The sequence below is a fragment of the Natator depressus genome, chromosome 4 (assembly GCF_965152275.1).
Source record: "Natator depressus isolate rNatDep1 chromosome 4, rNatDep2.hap1, whole genome shotgun sequence".
NCBI classification, from domain to species: Eukaryota; Metazoa; Chordata; order Testudines; family Cheloniidae; genus Natator; species Natator depressus.
This window is the reverse complement of record NC_134237.1, coordinates 717202-744330: the sequence shown is the minus strand read 5'-3', so window position 1 is coordinate 744330 and position 27129 is coordinate 717202. Positions and strand designations below refer to the sequence as shown.

Genomic DNA, 27129 nt, shown 5'->3' with positions numbered 1-27129 from the left:
GCGGAATGAATGTTGTTCTGTGCACCAATATGGAGATGAGGGGTGACCCCTCCCCTGTACGTTGCTGCACATTCCAAACTTCATTCTGCACATGGACGCTGTGTGGTAGGCTGAAGGGTTCGGCGTGTGGGAGGGGGCTCAGGTGGGGCAGAGGGTTGGGGTGTGGGCTGTTGGGTGGGGCCAGGGATGAGGGGCTCAGGGCTAGGGCAGAGGGTTGGGGTGCAAGAGTGTGAGGGGTCCGGCTGGGGGTGCAGACTCTGGGGTGGGGTTGAGGATGAGGGGTTTGGGGTGCAGGTTCCTCCGTCTAATCTCCGAGATGCTCTGGAAATAAGACGCCGTGTCCTGTGGTGAGCTCCCAAGAGCAGAAGGTGTGAGAACTCCAGCAACTGAGAGGGCAAGGGATTTACCGTCAGATTGTTTCAAATGCTGCATTCGTCAGGTGACATTGAACAGCAACGCTCGGCTAACATCGTGGAGAAAGGAATTCTCTGCTAAGGATTCAAGGTGCCCCTTTGGCCAACTCCACCCCTTCCCTGAAGGGAGTGTGCTCAGAACAACCCCTCCTCAGCCGAACACACACAAACCCACAGCTGGGCGCCCCGCACAAAGCATAGGAGGGGCTTGCTTGGATTGTTTTCCTTTTTTCTTTACAAGAGGTTTTTTCAAAAGCATTTCCTGTTCCCCATGGGAAGGAAGCGGATGGTTGTGGGGAAGGGAACCTCAGCATGGTGGAGCTGGGAATTTGGGGAGAGGCAGAGGGAGGGGAGTGGGTGAGGGGGTGAAGGGGCAATTGCGTGGGAGGGAGGCTAAAGGGGGTATGTGGGGCAGCTAGGTGAGGGCTTTGGGGGTAAGGCTGAAGGAGGGCAGTTGGCTGTAGGGGGGAAAGACTGAAAGGGCAGCTGGGGAGGAGCCTAGGAGGGGGGGAAGGTTGAGGGGGGCGATGAGGGGAAGGGGACCGGGGCAGTTGGGGGAGGCTGAAGGGGGGCTGAAGAGGTGATGGGGGGAAGGGAACATTTGGAGGGAGGCTGAAGGGGTGATGAGGTATAGGGGGCCGGGGCAGAGAGACAGCTGGGGGGGCTGCTCATCCCCATGGGAGGGGAGGAGGAAGAGGAGTCCCCTGGTATCAGAAGCTGCTTCTTTCTTAGAACTTTCTATGTTCCTGAGCAGGGTCCTGGGATCAAAAGGTTCGACAGGGAACTAGAGAGATTCCTGGCGGCTCGGTCCATCGATGGCGATTAGCCAGGATGGGCAGGGATGGTGTCCCTAACCTCTGTTTGTCAGAAGCTGGGGATGGGGCGATAAGGGATGGATCCCAGCATGATTCCTGACTGTTCATTCCCTCTGGGGCACCTGGCACTGGCCACTGTCGGCAGACGGACACTGGGCTAGATGGACCTTTGGTCTGACTCCGTCTGGCCGTTCTTTGCTCTTCTGTTCTTATCACCTGCTCAGTGACATCTGCAAGTTGCTGCCCTCACTCACCACCAGCATCTGCTCCCTGCAACCAAAGGCAGGGAAAATCCCCCTGAAGGGGGGAAACTGGAGGGGAGGGCTGGGCAGAGGGACAAAACTGGGAGCGGATCAGGGGTTCAGACAGGGGGGCTGCCCTGCCAGATAGGCGCAGAAGAGAAAACCCCTAGATAGAGGGTGGTAGAGGGGATAACAGTTCCCACAGATGGGGTGAGCCATCAGCAGCCGTTCCAAAAGAGGGTGTGGTGGATGGTAGAAGGACTTGTGTTCCTCACTGGATGGTCCCTCTCAGCACCCCCTCCCCAGGGCTGTGGTGTTAAAGGCCCCGGGGGGCCCATTGCCCAGGTACCGCAGCTCTTCTCTCGCTGAGATGGTGGATTGAGCTGCCAGTGGAATCTTGATTCAGGGAAATAGTTTACACCCACCCCCAAAGCCCCTCATCATAACGCAAAAGGATACTTTGATAAGTGTTAACCCAGTTTCCAAGAATTCCTGGCCAGTTTCTGTCTCTAAAACATGTCTGCTTGGAGCCTCATAGGAGCTCCAAATGTGTCATATCTGCTGTTCTGATTGCCTGAATTGGTCTCCCTGTCCTGAAACCCCCTGGCTTGCTGTCGTTCCGCATCTTTTCATGATTGATTTCTAACAATGTTCTTTGGATGACACTGTCCCGTGGAGCAGGAACCCACCCGAGAGGTCGGAATTAGGAAACCCTGGTGATCCAATCCCCCGGCCCGAGCTCTTTCCTTATTTAGCCGCAGGGAACCAACTTCCACAGGAGCGCGGGAGAGAGCCCCACCACAGCACCATGCTTCACACACTGACCTGAAACATGGGGACCCTGGTTCAATCCTTCCTCCCTTGCAGACAGTGGGGGGTGATGCTGGCAGCACCAGCTCCTGCTCAGGCCTCCCTGAGCCACAGATCGAGCCCAAAGGCAGGCTTGCCTTCGTGGCAGGAGAGAGCAGAGGGCCCAAGGGGAGTGTCTGGGACTCCCTCTTCAGGCTGTTGCCCTGCCTGGGGAGTTGGCTCTTGGTGGGTGAAATCAAACTATCGAGCTCCCAATCCCCATGGGGTGTGTGCCCTGGTGTGTAACACTCTGCCCTGAGGTTGGTACTCACACCCCGAGCTACGCTAGGCAGCTGGACACAGCCCAGGTGCGTGCTGTGAGAGAAGGGTCGGGCTTGGACACCTCCCCCTCCTCAGTCTCTCCCATTCAAGGGCTTGGCTGGCTCCCTGCCCAGTGAGCTGGATTTCGTGAGTTGTATTGTAAGGTGCCTGTGTGGCCCATGTGCTGTACGGAGAGTTTAGGCACCTAACTCCGCTTGGTGGATCCGTGTTGTTCCTGTGATTTTCTAGCAGGTGAATCATTGAATGGGAGCTTCCTTGCTGGGCAATGGCTATTGATGGGCTGTTTCACACCCTACCCGGGGGTTGCTGATGTTCCTTACCTCTGGGGAAGCTAATTTTTGGCTGATCCCACAACTTACAGCATGTTTCAGTGAACACCGAACAATTCTTGTCATTTCATAAGCACTGAGGAGACACACATCTAGACAGAGAAAAGCGTGACTTTTGACAGCTCCTCACCTTTCCCCTGATCCCTTGCATGGCCTGGTTTACGTGTAATATCACAATTCAAGACAAGATGAGGAATATGGGGGTTACAGGGCACCTAGAGGAGGAGGATTTGATGTTTGCATTTTGCATAGTGAAAGAGAAGGGATAATCATGTATTAAATGGATTGATGTATGGTAGGATGTGACCATATTCTGCCCGCCACCCTTTCTGAGAGCAGGAAGGAACGGCCTCGTGTGCCATTGGTCAAGAGGCATCAGCCAGATTCTGATGTCTGAAGCTGATTTCAGGCAGGAATAGACCAGAACAGTCCTGGTCACCTTTTGTTTTAGGATAAGGTTTCATTATGGTATTTGCTCTAAGGTCTTGTTTCTTATCTGCATTACAAATTAAGTTGTGTTTCTTGTCTGCGTTGGAAACTAAGTTGCCTAAGGTTCTTCTGTAATCCCTTTAGTAACCATATCATCCTTTCTAAAATGTTATCCTGTCTGAAAGTCTCCGTCAAATTGTTTGGTGTGAGTGAAAAATGTGTGCATAGTTCAAAATAAAGGTGGAAAGCCATCACAAATGTCCAGATGGTCAAGAAGACATGAGAGACTTGGAAACATCAAGAGACAATCAGAAAACATCCCTTTTATCCGACGCTAAACATGTTAGCAGCATTGATGACCTCAGAGGCGAGGCAGGCACCCTGAATGCAAGACAAAGAAGAGCTAAGGATGGGAAGCCAACAAAACCACCAAATGATAACAGCGGAAAACCCGGAGACTAACCCCATTTAAGGACTAACGATTACAGAATGACATTGCAAAATCCGTAAACGAAAGTGGGAATTTACAAGTCTAAAGCTGGGGTGTTTTGCCATAAGACTCTGGGTTCAGTCCTGCAAAGCCTCGGAGCATGGGATCGCGACCGACAGAGCCCAGCTCCTCGCTTGTGTTCAATCTAACTGGCCATTAGATTGACAAGAGCTACAGCAAACTGGTAACTGTAAAACCATCTGCAGGACGTGTCTGTGTGTGTGTGTGTGTGTGTGTGTGTGTGTGTGTGTGTGTGTGTATGATGAAATGCATATGTTTACAGTTGTATTTTCAATAAATGCGGCGTATTGCCTTTTCCCCTGAAAAGATCCCGTGTGCTTCTTATCAGCATAAGATGCTCCCCCAAGGTGTAGAGTGTCACAAACACATCTCATGACTCTGCCTCCAACAATTGGAACTGGGACATGAATGTGGAAGAAACAAGAAGAATTGTGTTAATGGTTTATTTACAGTAAGTGGAAAGCAGGAAAGTAAAAGGAGCTGAGAAGGACCTTTCATAACCACAGCGTAGGGCAAGGAGACCAACAGATTTTGAGAACACTTTTCTTAATGGCACTAAATTCATAGAAATGGCCAGGAAGTAACTCAGGGAATTAAGGAATTACCATCTCACGTGAATAAATCTCTCTGTCCCGCTTACTGTCCCGTTCCTTCTCCTTTTCCTTTGTTGTTGGTCCAGGAGTAGATTTTCTTTCCCTGCTTGAGAGCATGATTGGCTGTCGGTTGCCCCATCCTCTTCTGGGAGCATGTGCAGAGAACTAAAAAAGCTTTCAAAGACTGGGCTCTTTCCCTTTTGATTTTCCTTCCACTCTCTGTCGGCCTGTGTCCTTGCTGCCTTTTTGCTGCTGCTTCCAGGTAGTTGGTTTGAGGTCCATGGGGTCTGTGGTGTCCCGGTTTGGGTGGGTTATTGGAGAAGGGGGAGGACGAGTCTATGGCAACAGCTTGCGATTTGCCTTGCCTGCCTGGCTTGCGCTTTTGGCTTCACTTTTGGTTTTTGATTTTTTCCTTCCACTATCATCAGTTCATCTCTTCACCACATAACTGTCCGGAGCCTGGCTCGGAGCCGGAGGCAGGAGGAGAGAGACAAGAGTGAGATTTCAGCATCTCCAGGTAGGGACCATGGCTCCAGGAGGCCCCAACAAACAGTGTGGGGTTTTTAATTCATAGCTGTTGGTCGGTCTTGGGGAAACCCTGGTGCACCAGTGGGGGAGGGTGTCTGACGGGGTGGGTGGGGTGGCAGGGGGCGGGGAGGGGGCCCTGCTGGGAGGTGGAGGGGTCTGTGTGGTGGGAGCTGTGGGAGGGTAGGGGATGGATTGGTGCTGTGGGAGGAGGAGAGGGGGGTTGTGGACAGGGGGCATTTGGGTTGAATGGATGGGGACGGGGTCTGGGAGGGATGTGGGGGAGGGAGAGGCTATAGGGGAGTTGGATCGGGGACTTGGGTCAATGGCATGGCTGTGGCGGTTGGGTTGGGAGGGGCAGCACCATGGCCGCCCCCAGGGGGACACAGCATGGCTGTGGGGGGCTGTAGGGAGGGGAGGGGGTCTGTGGGGTGGAGTGGCTCAGCTGCATGGGGCGGCTGCACCCTGGGTTGGGGCGAGGAGGACAGTCGGTGGGGGATTGTGGAGTGGCACGGCCACACTGGGGTCTGGGGACTTGTGGAGAGGCGGCCCCACGGGGCTGTGGGGAGGGGTAGTGTGGTGGCACCAGGCCATGGCTGCCGCCCCCCAGCTACTGGTGCTCCAGGCAACGCGGTAGGGGGGCAGGGAGTGGGCGAGGGGTGGGATAGAGGGCACGGGAGTTCGGGGGGTGGTCAGAAGCTGGGGGGTGGATAGGGGTCGGGGCCATCAGACAACGGGGAACAGGGGGTTGAATAGGGGCAGGAGCTCCCGGGGCGGTCAGAGACAAGGGGTGATTGGATGGGGCAGGGGTCCCGGGGGCAAGTCAGGAAGGAGAGGAGGGGTTGGATGGGGCGATGGGGGGCAGTTAGGGCAGGGGTCAGTTGAGGCGGAGAGTCTCGGGCCGGTCAGGTAGAAAAGATGGTTGCATGGGGCATGGGTCGCAAGGGGGCGGGCAGTCAGGAAGGAGAAGAGGGGATGGATGGGGCAGCGGGGGACAATTAGGGGTGGAGGAATCCGGGGGTGGTCAGGGCACAGAGAGCACGGGGGGTTGGATGGGGCAAGGGTCCTGGGGGGCCCCTCAGGGAACAGAAGGGTTGGATGGGGCCGGAGGCCCGGGGCAGCCATCCGGGCTCGAGAAGTGGGGGTCGGATGGGGGCGAGGGCCGGGCCATGCCTTGCTGTTTGAGGAGGCCCAGCCTCCCCTAACTGTCCCTCCCTACAATTTCTGAAACCCGATCCAGCATCAGGCCAAAATTTGCCTGCCCCTGGCTTAGGACCTAATTTATGCAAAGACCCATTGGGAGTGTGTGAACATTGCCCCATTTCTGAAACTGGAAACAACCCCCTGCACAGGGCTGGGAAAACAGAGCAGAGCACTGGAGCCTGAACCCCCTCGTCAGAGACTGCGATGAAATCATCTCAGGCATTGGCATCCAGACAGCAGGATTATCTGGCTATGTCGACTCTCTCCTCAGGCCCTACACGACCAGCACCCCTAGCCAGAGATGCTTGAAATGACGGGGCGTCCAGGATTTCCAGGTTTATGGATCTTGGGTAGCAGATAGAAGACCCCTGGTCGGAGTTCCAGGGGCGTGTCTGTGCAGATTTGTTCTTGTGCTTTTTCAGGGAGTTTCTTGAGCAGATGGTGCATTTTCTCTTGGTCACCCTGAGTGGGATCAGAGGGGAATGGGCTGGAGAATGTGGAGTTGGAGAGCTGCCGAGCAGCCTCTTGTTCATATTCCAACCTATTCAGGATGACGACAGCACCTCCTTCGTCAGCCTTTTTGATTCGGATGTCAGTTGGTCCTGAGGCTGTGGACGGTGTTGTGTTCTGCACGGCTGAGGTTATGGACCAAGTGATGCTGCTTTTCAACCACTTCAGCCCGTGCTCGTCGGCTGAAGCACTTGAGTTGAAGTCCAGTCTGCTGTTTTGACCTTCAGGAGGAGTCTGCGCAGAATCCTTCTTTTTGTCGTGTTGGTAGGAAGGTCTCTGTGGATTAGTGTGTTGTTCAGAGGTGTGTTGGAAATATTCCTTCCGTCGGAGACGTGGAAAGTCGGATTCCAGGTCACCGCAGAACTGTATCAGGTTCGTGGGGGTGGAGGGGCAGAAGGAGAGGCCACACAAGAGACCCACTTCCTGGACACTACAGTGCTGATAAGCGATGGTCACATAAACACCACCCAGTCCTGGACCGCTATGCTTACCTACATGCCTCCAGCTTTCATCCAGACCACATCACACTATCCCTTGTCTACAGCCAAGCTCTGAGATACAACCGCATTTGCTCCAATCCCTCACACAGAGAAAAACACCTACAGGATCTCTATCAAGCATTCTTCAAACTACAATCCCCACCTGCTGAAAGGAAGAATACCCAGAAGTCACCTACTCCAGGACAGGCCCAACAAAGAAAGGAACAGAACGCCACCAGTCATCACCTTCAGCCCCCAACTAAAAGATCTCCAGCGCAGGATCAAGGATCTACAATCTATTCTGAAGGACGATCCCTCAATCTCACAGATCTTGGGAGACAGGCCAGTCCTCGCTTACAGACAGCCCCCCAACCTGAAGCAAATACTCACCAGCAACCTCACAACAAAAACACTAATCCAGGAACCTATCCTTGCAACAAACCCATTGCCAACTCTGTCCACATATCTAGTCTAGGGACACCATCCTCGGACCTAATCACATCAGCCACACCATCAAATGTGCCCAAATACATTTGTTCGTCTCTAAGGTGCCAGAACTACTCCTCTTTTTGTTTTTGTTTTTTGCTGATACAGACTAACACGGCTCCCACTCTGAACTAAATGATTGCATCTCTCCCCAAAATCGATCTGTAAGCACAAAGAACACCCTGGAGACCAGGCCTTTAAACGTTAGGAAACATCAGAGTTAAGGTGACATGTACATACTTCGCGCAGTGCTGTTATGCATGTGTGTTATGATAGAGACTCACAAGTGTGGCCTTGGGGTCAATTCCCTGCCCCCCACAGCATCAATTTCCTCCAGACTCCCAAGGGAAGTGGTGCTTCCTCCATCCCTTGATGAGATGCCTTTCTCGAGTCTGCTTTGTTCCAAAACTCACTACTGCGCCATGCAGGAGGCCTGTGATGTGTAGGGGGGCCAGATGAGATGATCTAACAGTCTCTTCTGGCCTTCAAGTCTCCAAATCTCTGCAAAACCAAATGCGGCACATTGAGCATCCTCTGATGGTTCCACGTGTGGCCTGCTTGAACCCTTGCACGATCACTGAGTGTGTGGGGGTGACCCAGGGGGAGCAGCTCAAACACACACAGGAGCCGGCTCGGGGCAGGACATGAGCCCTGCAGGGCAGGGGTGGGGGTGGCAGTGACATCACAAGGGCCTTTTGCAGCACTCAGCTGATTGGTGAAAGGAGGTTGGGAGGCGGTGACCTCACAGAGAGTCCACGACAACGGCCAGGGAGGACAGGCTGCAGGGCAGGGGGATCTCAGAGACCCCCGGGGCTTTGCTGCAGGGAGTCTCCTTCTTGAGGTGTCTCCTTGAGGACTGAGAGAGAATTCAGGGTCTCGTATGTGAGCGCGAGGTGGAGCCTCTCTGGAGTTTTCTCCTTTCCCACTGCTCATTGAGCGAGAAGACAGACGTCCCTGTGGAGAAGGTAAGAGCCCCAGAGAGGTTTGGTACCGAGGCAGCCTGGGTTTGTCTTTTTTGGTTTCCCTTTTCCTCCTCCACTGGCTAGGAGGGGGCTGCTCTGTAGCCCTCATGGTGGGAGGCCTCCCAAAGAGATGGGACAGGAAGCGTGCTCTGAGAGTGATCCTCACCGGTGACCTGAGCCATCCCTGGGCCATCTGGGGAACCCTCAGCCCACCGCCAGAGTCTCCACGCTGATTGGCTGAGCAGGGGGTCTCATGGCAGGGAGGAGATTCAGGACTTTGTTGTTCTCATTTAAGGCCCAGCAAATAAGCCAGAACCAATCATCTGCTTGGTGAATTGTTCTCCTTCTCGCTGCTGATTGTCTCTGAGCCATTCCTGGTTCTCGCTGGTGTTCTCGTGCTTCTAAAACACTTGCTGAAGAATCAGTGTGAATGGTTGTTGGTCTGTAGCTCACTGCAGGTCCCTTTATTCTGATCATTCAGTGTGTGAAACTCCAGACTGATGGTTCGTTTGAAAATCAGGACACCCGGGTCCTGTTCCCAACTCTATCCCGACAGATTGTGTGATGGAAGACAAGGCCCTTCGCTTCTCTCAGCCTTCGTTTCTCCCTGTGTCAGTTGGGGAGAACAATCCTCTCACACCTGCCTCCCGGTGCGGGGAGGCTGGGGAGCTGTGGGGACCTGTTTGAGAGTGTCACTCGTAGCAGTGTATCGTAGGAGGTGTCCTGTCGGGTTGAGTCATTCCAGAGGATGATGTCGTGCAGCAGAACCCCGTTTTCCCAACCTGGCGTGACACAGCTTTGCATGTGAACCGAACCAAGGGCGCACACAGGTCCAGAAGCCGGCGATTTCTCCTTTGGCCGCTAGATGGCGCTGCAGGCTCCCACTTCCCCCTTCTCCTGGTCAGCGCAATGGGGGTTAGTCTCCCCAAAAAGAATGCCTGCCTGAACCCTTGCACTACCGCTGAATGTGTGGGGGTGTGTGCAGAGGTGACACTCCCCAAAAAGAACGCCTTCCAGCCCCCAAATCTGATGAACATGAACAGACACACAGGCACACACACATGAACATAGCATGTCCGAGAGAACTGGATCATCAGCACTCGCAAGCTGACCCCTGATGTGTCCCGGGACTCAGTGGGCTGGGCTGAGCAACACCTTAATCTGCCTCCCTTCTCTGCCCCCATGTTCAGCACCTCCCTATCCCCACCTTCACCCCACAACCATTCTGCCAGTAACCCACTTGATGAGCAAACCCCCGAGGACTTTTGGGGCTGCAGGGATCTTTAGCTTGGGTACAAGGAGCGTTGCTGCAGAGTGCATGGAGAAGCCAAAAATACCCATGGAGGTGGGGTGGGAGGCTAGCAAACTATAACTGATCACATGAGACAGGGTCAGGAGGCCACACCTAGAGAGAGACAGAGGCACAGAAAGAGACAGACGGATCTCAGAACTCCTTGAAGCTGGAATTGATCAGGGTTCCCAGGGGGCCTTGGTAGCTGAGGGACCGGAGCGCTGGAGCCAGGCAGAGCCCCCAGCATAATCAGTCAGGAATAGCTAATGAGGAGGACTTGTGGCACCTTAGAGACGCACCAATTTATCTGAGCATAAGCTTTCATGGGCTAAAGCCCACTTCATCAGATGCATGCAGGGGAAAATACAGCAGGAAGATATAGATATAGATATATCGATACAGAGAAGACGAGAAAATGGGGGTTGCCATAGCAACTGTTAACGAGACCAATCGATGAAGGTGGGCTGTTAGCAGCAGGCGAAACAAAATTTTTGTTGTGATAATCAGGCTAATCTGGGGGGACTAAAACTGCAGGGCAGAGAGACCAGTAAGTGTTGGGGGTCCCGATCCAGTCCCCAGCTTCTAGCCGCCCACCCCCTTGAGGCTGCCATTGCTGGGAGCCCCCTCCATCTGCAACTTCAACTTGTAAAAATTGTAGATAAAACCTGTACAGCTGGGTGCCTTAGGGCAAAAAGTTACACACAGGTACATCAAATACGTTATGAAAGAAAACATGCAAAAGAAACCACAGTGGGTAAAACCAGGGAACAAAAGCCTGAGCAGCCAAAACCCCAGCCAGCTGTTGCTCCCACAAAGAGGGAAGAGTTACAATATCTCCTCCTTCACATTTCTCCTAGGAACTACCAGGGCCTGATGAAATTGGGGCAGATTGAAAAGTGTGAAAATATTTTTGAAAAGAAAAAACATCCACAACTTGATTCCATTTTATTGACAGCATCATTATTGGTACTCGCCTGGCTTGCCTTCTCTGGCAGAAGAGAGGCAGACAGAGGAGGATGAGGACCACCAGCTGTGCCCCCACAAGACTGGGCTCCGGGCCAATCCTCCAGATATCTGAGACCCACATCCTTCCCCAGATCAACCGCCTTCAAAGTGGACCAGACCCACATCCCTCCCCAGAATGACCATCCGTGACCTGGGCAGCGCAGCCAGCTCAGCCAGGAAGGAGAACTCTTGAAACTTTCTTTGGCTTTTCATCTCCCTGTTCTTCCCCTAATTGTTGGGGGCTGAAAATACCTGGCCGTGGGAAGCGAAGAGGCAGGCCCTGGATTCTACCTGTCGGGAGCCCACAGCTCACCCCCAGACGGTCGCCTACGGTCTGGTGACACGCTAGAAGGGCCATTTGCAAGTGGTTCAATTTTCCAGCTCGATTTGGCTGTTGGTTTCTGGCCCAAAATTCGGAGGCCTGACAGCGTCAGCACTGGGCAAATGTGGCTCGTTGCTGGAAGAGTCTGATTCTCACGTCGTCTTCTCCCTTCCGAGGGATCCTCCGTGTCTCTCAGCAGCTCCTGGGGTCCCCAGCCGCTGTCACCCCAGCCAGGTGGCAGACTGACGGCAGGGCAAGAAAGCTGACGCCGGACCCTCTTTGCTGTTGGCCTCCGGGACATCGCAATCAGCTTGTGCAGAAACACACACAGACCCCACCCAGAGCACATCACACACACAACACGTCCTGCGTCGCACATCACACACGCAAAACATTGCACGTCGCACACACAACACATAGCACGTTGCATGTTGCACATGCAAACATAAGACATCGCACCTCACACTTCACATGTGCCTCTTCTTGTTTGCCGTCTTGAGTGTGTGTTTGATGTTGTGTTTGTGATGTCATGTGACGTGGTGTATGTGACTTGGTGTATGTGTGTGTGTGTGTGTGAGATGTGTTGGGTGTGTCGTGTTGTATGTGTTTGTGTCTATCTGTGTGACGTGTTGTGTGTCGTGTTGTGTGTGTGTGTGTGACGTGTCTGTTTAATGTTGTGCATGTGTGAGAGACCTGGTTGTGTGTGTGTGATGTGTTGTATTTGTGATGCGTTGTGTGTTTGTTTGTGTGACGTGTGACGTGTTGTGTGTGCGATGTGCGACGTGCAACATGTGTGTGCGACATGCAACATTTTTGTGTGTGACCTGCGACACGCGACATGTTGTGTGTTCGACATGTGGCATGCAACATGCGACGTGTGACGTCCTGAGTGTACGTGCGACGTGCACCGTGTTGTGTGTCCGACATTCGACGTGTTGTGTGTGTGACGTGTGATGCATGACGTGTTGTGTGTGCAGGTGTGACGTGCAACGTGCGACGTGCGATGTGCAAAGTGTTTGTGCGACGTGCGGAGTGTGATGTGTAGTGTGTGTGACGTGTTGTGTGTCATGTGTGTGTTACATGTTGTGTTGTGTGTCTCATATTGTGTGTGACTGTGTGAGACGGGTTCTGTGTCATTTTGTGTGTGTGTGAGATCTGTGTTTGTGTGTGTGATGTGTTGTGTGCCATGTTGTGTGTCACATGTGTGTTTGTGTGTGACGTGTTTCTGTATGTGTGTAATGCGATTTGCGTGTATGTGTGCATGTGATGTGTTGTGTGTATCCGTGCAATGTGCAACATGTTGTGTGGGACATGCGATTTGCTTCTATGTGTGTGTCCTGTTCTGTGTGTGTCGTGTTGTGTTATGTGTGTGTGTGAGACAGGTTGTGTGTCATGTTGTGTGTGTGAAATGTTTTTGTGTGTTTGTGTCATGTTCTGTGTGTCGTGTTATGTGTGTGTGTGTGTGATGGGTTTTGTGTGTGTGTGATGGGTTGTGTGTCATGTTGTGTGTGTGTTGTATGTGGTCTAGAGTGTTGTATGGAAGGTGTGTGGTTGTGTGTTTGTGGTGACATGTGACGTGGTGTGTGGGTGTGGGTGTGTGAGACGTGTTTTGTGTAGTGTGTGTGTGACGTGCTGTGTTTCTGTCTTTGGTGTGGTGTTTGTGTGCGTGATGTGTTGTGTGTGATGTGTGTGTGTTGTATTGTGGGCCGTTTTGTGTGTCGTGTTCAGTGTGTGTATGGTGTTGTGTGTGTGGTGTCATGTTATGTGTTTTGTGTGACGTGTGTGTAGTGTGTGTGTCATGTTGTGTGTCATCTTGTGTGTGTTTGTGTGTGTGACACATTGTGTAACGTGTTGTGTGTGTGATGTGTTGTGTGTTGCATTCTGTGTGTGTTGTGTGTCGTCTAGAGTGTTGTGTTGAGTGTGTGTGATGTGTTGTGTGTCATGTTGAGTGTGTGTGTCTCCGTGTGAGTGTCTGTGATGTGTTGTCTGTCAGGTTGTGTGCCTGTGTTGTGTTGTGTGCCGTTTTGTGTGTTGTGCTGTGTATGTGACGTGTTGTGTGTTGTGTTGTGTGTGTTTCTGTATGTGTGACATGTGTATAGTGTTTTCTGTCTGTGTGATGTGGTGTGTGTCGTGTTGTGTGTGTGTGAGGTGTGTTTGTGAGTGTGAGGTGCGAGGTGCTGTGCGTGCGACGCGCAACATGTTGTGTGCATCCGTGCTGTGTGCGATGTGCATCATGCGACAGGCAACGTGTTGTGTGTGTGCGTGCGGCGTGCAATGTTTTGTGTGTGTGCGTGCTACACGCAGCATGCTGTGCGTGTGACGTGAGACGTGTGTGACGTGCCACACGTGACGTGTTGTGCATGTGGCGTACAATGTGCTCTGTGCGTGCGACACACACCACATCACACACAACACGTCTCACGACACCACAACCACACAACACACACTCAACATGACACACAAAACGGCACACAACTCAACACACACACAACACGACACGTCACACAACACTACACACACACACACCACACCACACACACACCACGAAACACAACACAGCACACACACACTGAACACAAGACTCTGCACGACACACAGCACACACACAAGACATCACATACACACACAAACGTGTCTCACACAAACACGTGGGCAAACGTGGCTGGTTGCTGTCAGGGACTGCGTCTCCCTGTGGGTCCAGGGGCCTGGCTGCAGCTCCCGCCCCAGCCCTCCCCCCGGGGGCGTTTGATGCTGCCCCTTCCCGTGTCCCGGCCCCTCCGGCCTGGGTGTGTGGCTGGTGGCTGGTCTGTCGAAACGCCTGTGGGATGCGGCTTCCTTCCAGTTCCCAAAGGGTTTGTCGGAGTCGGGCACGAGTCTCCTTTACCGTGCGAGAGATCCCGGTGTCACCTTTCCACCACGTCCTTGCCAAGGCTCCCTGCGCAGCTGAGCCTGGAGGGTTTTTTCCCCTGTGTTTTTCTCCACCATCCTGCCTGCAGAGGGAGAGCTGCATTCGGGTCTGGCTGTGGTGTGTTGGTCAAGGTGCGGGATTCTCACTCGGGGCGGGAGAGAGTGCGGAGAAGACCTTGGAAAGGTGAAGTCGGGGGCAGGACCTTTTCAGGTGCCTGTTTTTGTGGGGGTTTGTTGAATGTTGTTTTTTGCTGAAATGGAGAGAAAGGTGGTTGGCTTTTCAGCCTGAAGGCTTGTTCTGTCCAGCAGCCCAAACTGCCAGCCTTGTTTCTCCTGTTTAATGTTGGACAGTGTTGCCGGCACCCAGTGCCGAGAGGCAAAACAACAGCAGGGGGAGGGGTTCATTACCCGGTGCGCGTCACCCAATAATCACAACGGGGTGGAGAAGCAGAAAAGTTTATTTGAAGCTTCAAAAAGGTCCAGGGAGAATAGAATCTCCAATCCTGCACCCAGAGCAGGAAGTTACACAGGCTTTTATCCATCCTTTCTTCAGCATACTTATCCAATGGCAAGCTGCCCTAAGTATCCATCTAGCCAGCCAATCCAGTTCCCAGCTAGTTCCCTTGTTTTTTGTATCATCTGTTAACCTATACATAAAGCTGCTTCCTTCAGCATTGTTCTTCCATATCTGCCCTGTTTGGCCTTGTTTAGTTTCAGGCAGTCTGACTCTGCAACATATTGTTGCAGATCCTCAGCATAACTGCTGCGAGTGCCTCCAGGCCGGGGGGCCAAGGACACTTGGGCCTAGTGCGAGGGGGCTTCATCGACACTCGTGGTCTTCCATCCCCTCGAGTTACCTAGTGGCCATGCCCCAGTGTCCCCAACAACAGGGACAGGGTCACGTTAGCAGCTTTGACTCTTTTGGAGCCCCTTGACTCGACTGAAATGACCACAAAAGTTCCCACCCCCTGTGTGAGTAGCATGTGGGACTGAGCCTCTTTTTTCCTTTCTCCCCTCTCGGATGTCAGAAGCACCCTAGACAGGTGCATGGCTCCTTCCCCTTCACATGGCATGATAGTGGGCACAGGCTGAGAGAAAACAACTATCCCCGGGCCAAGTGCAAAGTGGGGAAGGTGACTGGTGGGGTCGGACTCTCCTTTGGGTTATTACAAACCCAGGGTTCCTGCATTTCCTCCAAAACAAAACCTGTTTTCTAAATCGCTTCTCTGCTAAGGCTGCGTCTACACTCCCCCTTGTGTCGGTAGAACGTATGTCGCTCAGGGGTGTGAAGAAGCCACCCCCCGAGTGAGACAAGTTACACCGACCTAAGTGCTGGTGTGGACAGTGCTCTGTCATTGATTTCCCTGCAGTAATAGGCTTCATCTCTCGCTCTGCAGAGCCAAGCCTCTCAAAGCCTTTCAAGGAATCCTCGGGTGCTTCAGGGGTGTCTGTGCTGAGGACAGCTGAATTAATGTGAACTGGCTGAGGCTTGTTTTTTCTCAGCTCAGGGCCCTGATTTATCTGGTGCTCTGGGTAGTTCCCCTGATCACAATTCCTCAGGCTCTTCCTTGAGAGGAGATTTCTCATGGGAATTAGGCGGAGAGGAATGATCCTGGGGAAGTCAGTGCCGAGCCTCCCAAATCTGCACCTTTGTCTTTGTTTAATGAACAGATGGAAGATCAAAGCATTGTATTCAATCCTTGAAGTGTCCATCCCATTTCTGTGCACAGTGGACTTGAAAAGTTGTCCTTCTTCGTCTGTACACCACACGTGTCCATTTTAAATCAAAAGATGCATAATGAGCCATGGGCTACTTCCCTATGACACAGAGGGTCACAAACATGGTAGTGAAGAGGACAGATTACTAAGTAATTACAGTGGGTTTCAGCCCCGTAGGATCACCTGGAAGGATTTTTCTTTCCTTTCAAAAGGGCAGAACCCAAACCCCTTTCAGAAGATGCAGGGAATCTTACAGTAAATGCTTCCCACATGGTCCCCTTTGTAAAGCCAGTCTGTCAGAGCTTGCCTTAGCACAAGAAAATAATGCCAGGCAGTGGTAAGCACACAAACAAGACTTTATTTACGAGCGGGAAAAGGACTAGGCTAGGCTAGAGAAGGGGTGGATTAACAGAACTCTGGAAGTGCTCCAGTCTCCCAAACAATTACACCCAGGAGGTCATGTTGATGTTCTCTCTCCCTTCTCTTGCAGGGACAGCGATGGACAGCTGCTGCTCTCTTGACATTGGACGTCAGGGAGGGACTCCATGATGGACACAGGAATGGGTGAGTAGACCTAACTAAAAACCCTCCCTATCCCTCTTTGCGTCGTCTCTGCCTGGATGTTAGACCCTATCTACGCGGATTCAATCCGTGCGTGGGAGTGTGCTTCCCAACCCAAACTAATATAGGAAATGGCTAAAGGTCACCAGATTCTTTTCCCAAGTCCAAGATGGCCACCTGACAGATAACCCAAAAGCTACATGCCTTTCTTCCCTTCTTTCAGGAAAATTTGGCCGGGGCAACCAGCATTTTACACACACGGAGACTGGTGTTAAGGAAAAGTTAGCACATGTGACTCCATTTTGGTTTGGGGCCCACCATTGTTTAAATGCCAGCACATCATACACCAGGAGGAGTGATCCTTAGATACTGAATCCCTGTGAAAATCCTCCTCCTTGTCTCCAGCCTGCCTTGACTCCCAGTATCTGGTTTTTGTTAGTCTCTAACTCCCTGTCTCTTGGCCTTGATGTGAGGCCTCCCATCCTGATAATAAAAGTTACTGATGCATGGCTTTAGGACCATGCTGTGTAATTAACATACTGGTTTAGCACGAGGAATGCACCAAGCAGGGATAGGTGGTAGATAAGAAAAGGGTTTGTTTATTGGCTAAGGTTTCCGATGCACGAGGGCAACATGCTTTGCTAAAAAGTATATAACCTTTGTATGATCTGTATTCAGGGTCCCCTCCTGGCTAGCAGGGGGGCACCACGCTCGAGCGTAATAAACTTAGTGTCTTTTGGGAACTCTGCAGTTGTGGACTTTGTTTCTGTGCCTCAGCCTAGATTCGAACTGTGCGTGTCCTATCAGGTATAATTCGCAGCACTGGTGTGCGTGTCCTACCAGGTGTAATTCGCAGCAGTTGTGTGCGTGTCCTACCAGGTGTAATTCGTAACACTGGATTTGACCAATCAGGGGACGTTGCGGGGCAGGGTGACCCACGCAGAAGGGGGTTGTATATCCCCTCTGAGAACACCTCCCTGTGTCCTCTACCAATTGAAGTGGGCGTCAGCCCCGTAGGACCACCCCGAGAGGGGATTTGACCAAAGAAGGGAAGTGCTGCAGTGGAGTGACCTGCCCGCAACAGGATCCCGTGGTCCCTCTAAAACGTCCCCACACCACCCTCTAGCAGTTGGCGAGGGTTTCACTCCCACCTTAGGCCATCTCAGAAGGGAAAGGTGTTCCAATCCAGAACAGGTATAGCCCGAAGGTCTAGGCCACGGTTTCTTCAAAGACATCCTTGGAACGAGACGGGCTCTTCCCCGCAGTGTTGTGTTGCGACTTCCAGGACGATGCTGCCAGCCACGCAAACGTGGAGCTCCAGAGATCAGCGGCTTCTGGCCTAGACCTTCGGGCACTGCCTATTCTGATCGTTACGTTTCCCTTCTGGGATGGCCTAAAGCGTGTGTGCGAAACCCTGACTGATTAGCAGAGGACGGTGCGGGGATTTCATGGAGGGGTGGTGGACCCCTCTTGCGGGCAGGTCACCCCACCACGGCACTTACCCTGTTTGGTGAAATCCCCTCTCTGGTTGGTCCTAAGGGGCTGAGGCCCACCCCAAGTGTGAGGAGCTCTTGGAGGGGTCACGTGACCCACTTCCGGATGGGTCACTCTGCCCCAGAACATTCCCCAATTGCTCAAATCCATTCCTGAGGCAGGTGGATGGAGATAAAACACCCCCAGATTGGTAAAGGAGTGGGAGGATCTCTTAGAGGGGTCACATGGCACTCCTTGCTTCTACTCCTGTTTGCATCTTGACCCCAAAAGTCTTATGTCATGGGGTCGGTCTCATGGTGACAGATGAGCGATGTCTGAGGAGTGAAGGGGCGAGGTCCCATGGTTGACATCAAATAACTTCCCTAAGCCTCAGGGTAGTTTGGCCAAATGCCCAGTGTCAAAATGGCTGCCCTCCCATGCAGTGTTGTGTATCCCTACGCCCAGAGTCCGTGCGGCTGCCCTCTCTGTTGGGGCTGTGTGGCCCAGCGACCAGAGTCCGTGCGGCCATCCTCTCCGTCGGGGCTGCGTGGCCCAGCGACCAGAGTCCGTGCGGCCGCCCTCTCCGTCGGGGCTGCGTGGCCCAGCGACCAGAGTCCGTGCGGCCGCCCTCTCCGTCGGGGCTGTGTGGCCCAGCGACCAGAGTCAGTGCAGCTGCCCTCTCTGTCCAGGGCTGCGTGGCCCAGCGACCAGAGTCCGTGCGGCCGTCCTCTCCGTCAGGGCTGTGTGGCCCAGCGACCAGAGTCCGTGCGGCCGTCCTCACCGTCAGGGCTGTGTGGTCCAGCGACCAGGGTCCGTGCGGCCGTCCTCTCCGTCGGGGCTGTGTGGCTCAACGCTCAGAGTCTGTCCTGTCTCTTACGCCCGTGTGGCCCGATGGCAACGGACAATATGGTTACTTTCTCCCTCAATGCTGTGTGGCCCAACAGCCGGAGTCAGTATAGCTGCCCGTCAGTGCAGGTCTGTTTGGCTGAGAGTTCAGAGGCAAGATGGTTGCCCCTCCTCTTGGGGCTGTGCAGTCTAGTGGGTTAATGGGGACGTGGGCAGCCACCAAAGGATGGATGGCAGCCAGGGCAGGTGGACCCAGGCCCTCGTTACTCCACCGGCTCCTCGCCCAGGGCCTCGTCCGTGGCCAATGTGTTTGCCATTGAGTCAGTGGGGGTCCAGCCTGGGGATGACAATGGTTAGTTCACCCAGGTTACTTCCTAGGAGATGTCTCTAGGCCAGGGGCTGGGGGTCTCTGGATTCCCGGCGTAGGAAACTCCCAGAGTCTCCGATCTCCCTTGCATGTTTGCAGGCCCCCGGGGATGCGGCTGGGTCTCGGCGCCTCGGAGAGCTGCAGTCAGGGGCTTGAGCTGTTTCTGGACTGGAGCCTACAGTGTGCATCCTCCATTTTCAGCGGTCTGCCTAGCGTGAGCTGAGCTGCTCCCTTACACTCTGGTGCTCCAGTTGGAGCATGTCCGGCAGGGCTGGGGAGGGGCTTGGCTTTCTCCACCTAGACTATGGGGTTCTGTGTGGCGGGTTCAGCCCGGCACATGCTGCTCGGCCTCTTCTGTCTCCTCCTTCCCATGCAAAGCTGCTTTGCCGTCTCACAAGAGATGGGATCAGTGGTGGGCTCAATTGGCTGCTGTTGGCCTCTCGATGTCTGGAAGAGGGAGAAAGGGCAGGAACCCAAATGAGAAGAACAAAACCTTCAAGCAGGGTAGTTTTCCACGGCACAACCCCACCCCACTTTGCTGATGCTCATTGGCAGCTTCCCTGAGAGCTGGCATTTCTTAAAGAGAGCACCCAACCCCCCGCAACCTCCGCTCCCCTGTGGGCTGGCAATGGTAAAAGGGAGTCGGGGAGAATTTCTCCTCTCTCCGCCAGGCTTTGATGAGTGAGGGAATCACATGCGAGAAGCTGTGTGTATATAGGGCTCTGTGCAGTGGGATGAGATGTCCTCCATGGTGCCCAAAGGTGGGGTTGTCCTGCCTTTGCAGTGACTTCCTTCTAGTGAGAGAGATTTCAGAGATCAGCTCCAGGGTTCTGCCCTGTACCAGTGTGTGGGAATGGGGCAGAAGTGGGGCAGTGGTGCACTCAGGAAAGGAGTAGGGCTAAGGGGGGCCCAGGCTGCAGCCACTAAACCCCTGCCTGGCTGGGGTGGGGGCGAGGCGGCTCCGCACGCTGCCGTTCCTTTCCCCCCGCCAGCCACGTCAGCGCGACGAGCACCACACCGGGAACCTCTGTCCCGGGAGCTGATCTTGCCTGTAGGCTAAGCTCCCCCGCAGCTCCCATTGGCCGGGGATCGTTAATCCGGCCCTTGCCCTATTCCCCAGCCTGTTCCAATCCTGCTCTTGACTCCGGACTCCGGCTCCAACCCTTGGCTCCCCTCGGCTCGGCCTCCACCACTCTGAGCACGAGGCCCCAGCGCCACTGCTCCAACCACTGGGCCCAACCAGCCGTGCTTTGGCTTCTGACACCAGCGATATGGAGGAGTCGTTCACCTCACTGCTTTCATGTGTATGGCCCTGCCTTGGTCAGCGCTGGTTTTCATCTGCCATGGTGCTGCCCAGTGACATGGCTTTCTTCGATCCCTTTGAACTTCTTCCAAGTCTTCTCTAGGCCTGACTAATCGACATAATTTTGGGTCATCTGCTGATATCCACCTCGTTGTTCAGCCCCGGTTCCAAACATAAGGACATAAGAAAGGCCACAGCAAAGGTCCATCTAGCCCAGTATCCTGTCTTCCGACAGTGGCCAATGCCAGAGGGAATGAAGGGACAGGCAATCATCTAGTGATCGGTCCCCTGTCCCCCATTCCCAGCTTCTGGCAAACAGAGTCTAGGGACACCAAAATGTTGAGAAGCGTCTCTTATGTTTACCATAGCAGGACAAAGAGCTCTTCGGTGTCGGTCCCGGTTCCCTAGTCGAATGCAGAACCCAACACGAGATTTTCAAGCTGCTGCAAATATTTATAATATCTGTTGAGGATGTACCACGTAGTCCTGTCCGATTTCAAAGGCACTTCGTGAAAAGCTGAAACCAAGAGGAAATGGGTTGAAAACCCCATAGTGCTGATGTGACTGGCACCTAGGAAACCTCCCCTTCCGATGGCCATTGCCCCCTGCTATTCGCACCCCAAGATTCTAAGGGCACAAGAACAACCACTCGGCTCCTCCCAAAATAGCCCTGGACAGAGAGGAGACCCCATTCTTGCCTAACTTCCCCCTCTGCCGGCAGACACTCCTCCACACACCCGCACACACAGACGGCTGGGGGCACTTGTTCTTTGGATGGAACAGGCAAGTGACAGCGGCAGCCACGTTAAACCATCCAACATTTAGGCCGAGATCCACAAAGGGATTTCGGCTCCTAACGTCTCCTGAAATCCTTTGTGGCCCTGTGCCTTCATTCCTGAAGAGCTCACAGGGAAAAGTGTTTCCCATGTCCCCTCATGGGATTTCCTAGGAGCTGATAACCAATCTCGGAGTGAAGGTCCCTGGCCTGCAATCACTCCATTCCAGGGAGGGCAGGTGATGAATCTTTCCCTACAGAGGGGAATCGTCATCATCATCATCATCATCCTGAATAACAAGAGCCCTTTTCAATTCAGTCAGGCCTTCCTTTAGAGACTTTCTGACCTTGATGAAGACAGTCTCCCCACAAAGCTCTAAGGCTACGTCTACCCTAGGAGCTAGGGATGGAATTCCCCTGCTCCCGTGCACAGATTGTGGGACCTTGATGAAAGCTCGCGTGACCACCCTTCTTCCTTCAACGCTGTCCTTAGACTGAGAGGGACACATGCAAAGCTGTGTTCAGGCCCTGTGCTGCACCCCTGTGCTTCCCACAGAGGCCCAAACACACAGAGGTATTTCCTTACCTTCATACAGGCGGGAGATGCCATCTTCATTCACGGTTTCAGACAACAAATCGCAGTAATGGTGGATAGTATTTCCTAGACATACAATGAATACAATGGGTCTCATGGCTTTTCAGATCCTTTGCTGAAAACTGCTAATGATGCAGCCATTCCCCCAAGACACCTTGGGAAATTCCAGACATTCCTTACATCTGTTCACAAAGCACGTTCGAGAAAGCATCAGACGCCCAGAAGTTACTGAGAGGCTGATTTCCAAAGGAGATTGAATTCACATCCTGCTGGTTTCCCCTAGGCACAGCCAAAGAGTTGTTGTGGGCGGGTGAAGTTGGTGCAGTTGATTCAGCTAAGTTGCTCCCTTCATCTTGGAATACATGTTAATTCACACACACACACACACACACACACACACACCCCATTTTAGGATTCTGGTGCTCTTGGAGGGAACAGAGCAGCCGTCCAGAAAAGGGCTCTGAAGGAAGCATTGAGAAAAGATCAAGTGAATTTGCTCTGCTTACCAATGAATCGGGCTGCTGAATGTCTTATTGTTGTCTGTGAGCTTTCCAGGTACTGTAAGGCCTGGAACAGGAATTTGGGGATGTGGCTCTCGTTGTTCTGCATCTAGGAAGAAAGAAGGAAGAAATGCACAATATAGAAATGACATGTTCTTTCCACAGCGAATAGTCCAGAAAAGCCAAAGCATATAGCCAGGCCATGGCAACCGCCAATATGAAGCCATACACCAGAGCAGCACCCCTCTGAAGTTCCTGTTGTGTTCTCCAGAACCTCAGCTTTCATTTGAAAAGACAAAAGTTTGAAGGTCGGAGAATTGTGGAGAAAAATGTCAACAATGTGAACGGATTGTAACTCCTGCCGAAAGGAGCCAGCAGAGAGCCTGGAACAGAGTCCTGCAGCCCGACCCAAGCAGATGGGTACTCAGGGTGTGGGGTTAGAAAGGTCTTCCTCAAGTTGCCATTCAGCACTCTCAAGGCACAAGGAATTCACCTACCAAGCAGATCCAGACACACTTCAAGAGCTGTGAGGAGCCATCCCAGGCCATGCTGCGGAAGAGCGTCTTCAAATGAGCCCACCTGAGGAACACTGCGCAGCGGAAGAGCGTCAGTTTACATGACTGCAAGAGAAGAGGAGACCAAGAGGGTTCTCCCTGAGAGAGGGATAGTCTTGGGGACATGGAACCTTCCCCGTCCCTTGTTCTCCTGCTTTTCCTGCCAGTGGAGATTCCTGTAATTTGTTCTCCACAGCAGTGTGCTGAGGAGAGGAAAGGGAGAGTTGGCTGGAGAGAGCCAGAGCTGTCCTGTCCTTTGGATGGTTTGGGGCGGTTGCCCAGGGCCCCGTGCTTTGGGGGGCCCCGCACTTCAGGGGGACGCAGGCCCTGGGCCATGCCAGGGCCAGCAGCAGTACTCCCGGCCCCGCTACGCTATGCCCCTCCTCTTTCCCAGAAGAAGGCTTTTCTTCCCAATTGTGCTGTGTGCTGTGAGGATGGATGAGGCACTTAGCTCCAGCATGGAGTGAAGCAGGGAGGAGAAGACTCCACTTGGGCAAGGGGCTCTGGCGATGAATGGAGTGGGGGCCCCAGGGGATACTGGCTCTTTGCTCTTAAGGCAATAATGACAGTGGCACTTACCAGTTTCACACTCTCCTCCTGGTCTTCAAGATGCAGCAGCAGGGGGAGCAAGCAGTGGATGATTTCCTGCTGCACCAAGGGTTTGTCGGGGTCCTGCACCCTGCTCACCACCTTGCCAAGCAGTACAATGGCAGCTGAGCGCACACTGCCCTTCTCCTGGCAATGACACACAGGGGGTGGGGACCCCCGGTTACAGCCAGGCAGCATCAGAGCATAAGGCCACTGAGTGGTAATGCGCACGCTGCTCCGGTTCCCCCTGTGTGAACTACCTTGGCTGGCGGGAGCAGGGAGGCCGCCAGGCCAGCGCCATAGACTCTTGTGCAGGGCCTGAGACCCTGTGCGGGACAGTGCAGCCCAGGGTGTCCCAGAGGCAGTTTCTGTCTGGAGAGCCCAGAATCCTGGAACCCGAGAAGATGAGGGGAGAGGGCAGGAAGGCTGCTGGAGACTGGTGTGGGGAAGGGGAGAAGCAGCTGCTGGAGCCTGGCAGGGACTGGCTACTCCAAAAGACAGCATTTCTTTTGCTCTTGGGTGCCCCTGAGAGCCGGGCCATTCCCGACCCACCTCTTTCCTGCTGAGAATCCCCACCTCTTTGGGAGCCTGTGTTCTCCAGACAGCTGGTCATCTGCCCAGTGCCAGGCCCCCTCTCCCCCAGGCCAGGCTGCAGCAGGGGCTGGGAGCATGGCACTGAGCTTGAGCTTTGGAGAGAAGAGCTGTGACAGGGAGGTGGCTCAGCAGGAGATTCCCCACCCATGGCGGGGGCACTCCTTGGAGGCTCCATGGCAGGCCTGAGGGGCGGGAGGAAGGGGATGGGGAGAGAGAGACAAGGGCATCAGAGACAGGTGGAGGGGGGGGAGTGGGCTTCTTTGAGGGGGTTCCAAGCCTTACATCATCAATGAAGGGGCGAAGGCTGACTGCAATATCCTGGGAGATGGAGCCAAGCCCCTCCCTGTTGAGGAGGTGGATGATGTCTGCAGCTTTATGCATGGCCTCCAGAACACGCCCTCCATCCCTGTCACAAAAGATGGCCAGGATTGCTGGCAGCTGGGCCCGTAAGAATTGCACCTGCCGGAATGAAGAAGGCAGCTCATTACTTTCCCAGGTGACAGCCTGGAGCACATGCTGGACCACTGCCACCGACAAGAAACCACGGAGGGCACAGCCCCCCAACGGGGCAGAAAGTCATTCTCCTCTCACTCTGTGCCAGTTGCTCACTGTCACCTTTGTCTTTGCTCACCCCGCCTCCCCCATTGCATCCCATCTGCAATCAGGGCTCAGCTCACGGGAGCAGGGAGCACGGCATGCCTTGATTTGCTCCCAAAGCACCTCCACCATTTGAGGGCTGTCTTTTAAACAAGAAGGCTTGTGTGTGGCTCTCCCTCTCATTTCTGAGCTATTGGATGGACATTGGCTTCCTGGGTCCCCTGGGCAATCCCCGGCTCTCACCTTTTCTGGCTGGAACACAATACTGCCAAGGCCTCGCAGACTGAGCCTCCGTATGATGGAATTTGCATCTTTGGTCCAGTCCATGAGCTGTGCCTGGAGGGCTGATCTTGTCAGGATGGTGTCAATGGAAGGACTCTGGAGAAACTGGCAAGAGCCAAATGAAGATCAGGTTGAGGAGCAGAGGTCTTATTGTGGGGTCTGTTCCCTGGACAGTCATCTTTCCCAAAGGGCCACTTCCTCCTATGCAAAGTCTCTGGTGAGTAGGGAGCCAATTGCTGCTGTTTCAGTTGGTTCCTTCCCCAAATTTAGACTAATGCACAAGTCACAAATAAGCCCCCAGGGAAAGGGGAATCTCCAGACCTCATTGAGTGCCATGGAGAGAGCCGTGGGGCAGAAGAAAAGCAGAAGCCCAGGAAAAGGTGAGGAGAGAAGCATGGCCTTGGGGCACTGGAGAAACATGGCTTCTTGTCCCATAACCCCATCTAGGCACATCCAGCCAGGAGCAATCTCACCCTGTCTCTCCCTCCCTCTCTTTGCCATGCCCGCAACCATCCATGTGCGGAGAGGAGCTAGCTGGCGGTAGGGCTGCTAAGCTGCTGACAATGTAGCCTAGAGCTTACCGTCCTGAGCTGCTCTCCAGAAAGCCCACTTCTGCCTGTCAACTCATGAATCTCACCTCAGTGCAGAAAGCCAGGGCGATAGTTCTCTGCTCCTCCTCCTTCCCACTCTGGACGATGGAGATTGCCTCTCTGAAAACTGCAGGGAGCTGAGGGTTCTCAAACTCAATCATGGCTCTGGAACATGGAACAGAAAGTCCCTTTTGATTCTCAAGGGGGAGAGAGCGTTCAGCTCAAGTTGCTGGGCTGAGCTGGCAGCCTAGAACTGAGGAGTATTTCACATGGAAATCCCATTCCCAAGAGAGACCCAAAGAAGAGGAAACTTTGAGCTCCAACCTTGCAATCAGGCCAACCCCCTGCGAGTAGTGATATCGGGAGGCTATCATGTCCCAACCCCGATGAAAGTGGATGCTGGCAAATTCCTTCCAGTAGCCGGGCATGGAGAAAAGCGTCTTCACAGCCTCCACTGAGGTGCTAAAAACAAAAACGAACAAACAAACACACAAAAAAGAGTGTCAAGCAATGAGATCAGCCCCAAGCATGGCAAATCTGCACAAGTCCTGAGACACCCAGCATGCTCAGCAGTAGCTAGCCTCCCCAAGGATCGATCCAGTGTGATACCCTGTCTACACTGCAGTTTCACTGAGTTTGGAACCAGTTAGGGACCCTGTAGCTTCTTCAGATGGTTGGTGTCATCACTCACGATGGTTGAATACTTGATTCTTTACTGTGACAGGTAACAGGACTCAAGAGGGCATGTGGGTCCAGATCCTTTGTTGGTGGAATCGAGCAAAGCTCTATCAGTTTACGCCACCTGAGGTGTCTTCTGGCGCTCTCTCTTTCCCGTGCAGATGGAAGCCCCTAACTGTGCCCACAGAACCAGATGAACTGGTCCCTCTTCCTCCTGTCTGCCTGTGAGGCTGACGTCCTGCGGTGCCTGTCCCCATGTGCTGCCGGTGTGGCTCTGTCCGCGTTCGGGGAGAGAGGCCCACGGATTTGCTCAGCAGGCACTGAGGAAAGCACTGACCCTTTGGCGGGTGGCAGACGTGGATGGATGCACAAACATGGCTGCTGCCTGAGTGTGTAGGGAAAGCAGCTGGCCTGTGGACGGCGTCAGATGAGCGAGTGTGACTCACAAGAATGCACGGCTCTCAACCCTTTTCCCTCAAGAGAGACCTGCTCCCAACTGAGCCTGGGCTAAGGACAGCACCCGAACAACTGATGGCCATGAACAGCCCCCATGTGTTTAGCCGAACAAATCTCTTCTTCCTTTTCCTTTCAGTCATTACCTTAAGAGGCTGAGGCAGCTGGATCCCTCCTCGGGGCTGGATGTCTGCCTGGCCATGTAGGTCCCTGGCAAGTGCAGGTCCAGCACGTACTGCACTTGCCTGACGCAGAGAATGAGCAGCTGGGGATACATTTGCAGGATGGCTTCTCGGTATCCCCGTAGGAAAAGGAGCTCATAAATGGTCTTCATTGCCTGGAGGGGGGAAAGAATTTCACTCAGCTCTCCCAATCTGCCACCTGCCCCCATTGCCATTCGCTATTGTCCTTTTGTCATGTCTCCTTTCCTCTCCAGCGTATTACAAAACAGTATTGGCTTCTGAGAGGGGTGGGGACATTTGGAGGCTCCTGAACCTTCCC

At 53.6% G+C, this 27129-nt stretch overlaps 1 protein-coding gene and 2 long non-coding RNA genes across 6 annotated transcripts in view; 2 read left to right on the top strand and 1 right to left on the bottom strand.

Annotated features, from left to right (window-relative positions):
- LOC141986098 (uncharacterized) overlaps positions 1-27129 on the top strand; it is a 184455-nt gene that overhangs the window by 71064 nt on the left and 86262 nt on the right. The window contains exon 10 of one of the 3 annotated variants that reach the window (XR_012639178.1): positions 2830-2844. The exons of the other annotated variants lie outside the window; for them this stretch is intronic. This is a non-coding gene — a long non-coding RNA (uncharacterized LOC141986098). Of the gene's footprint in view, positions 1-2829; positions 2845-27129 lie in introns of those variants that run through there. 3 annotated transcript variants of the gene reach the window in all.
- The window catches only part of LOC141986107 (uncharacterized), a 37317-nt gene continuing 14832 nt past the window's right edge, over positions 4645-27129 (top strand). Inside the window, exons 1-3 of one of the 2 annotated variants that reach the window (XR_012639204.1) lie at positions 4645-4725; positions 4892-4980; positions 16363-17052. This is a non-coding gene — a long non-coding RNA (uncharacterized LOC141986107). Of the gene's footprint in view, positions 4726-4798; positions 4981-16362; positions 17053-27129 lie in introns of those variants that run through there. The other variant, XR_012639203.1, reaches the window with a different exon arrangement.
- LOC141986042 (maestro heat-like repeat family member 5) lies at positions 18747-26830 on the bottom strand. Its single transcript, XM_074950209.1, has 11 exons — positions 26775-26830; positions 25822-25959; positions 25545-25662; positions 24869-25012; positions 24311-24487; positions 23426-23581; positions 22790-22912; positions 22299-22401; positions 21784-21858; positions 20786-20939; positions 18747-19566 (listed from the first exon to the last, which is right to left on the bottom strand). The coding sequence occupies exons 1-10, from the start codon at positions 26828-26830 to the stop codon at positions 20827-20829; spliced, it is 1203 nt and encodes a 400-aa protein (XP_074806310.1). The 3' UTR covers positions 18747-19566; positions 20786-20826.

Coding starts and splice junctions, on each gene's coding strand:
- LOC141986042 (XM_074950209.1), bottom strand. CDS start 26,830: ATGGCCAGGCAGACATCCAGCCCCGAGGAGGGATCCAGCTGCCTCAGC. Junction 25,013..25,544: donor CCCTGGCTTTCTGCACTGAG/GTGAGATTCATG, acceptor GGCTCTTGCCAG/TTTCTCCAGAGTCCTTCCAT. Junction 22,913..23,425: donor AGGAGGAGAGTGTGAAACTG/GTAAGTGCCACT, acceptor CTTCTCTTGCAG/TCATGTAAACTGACGCTCTT.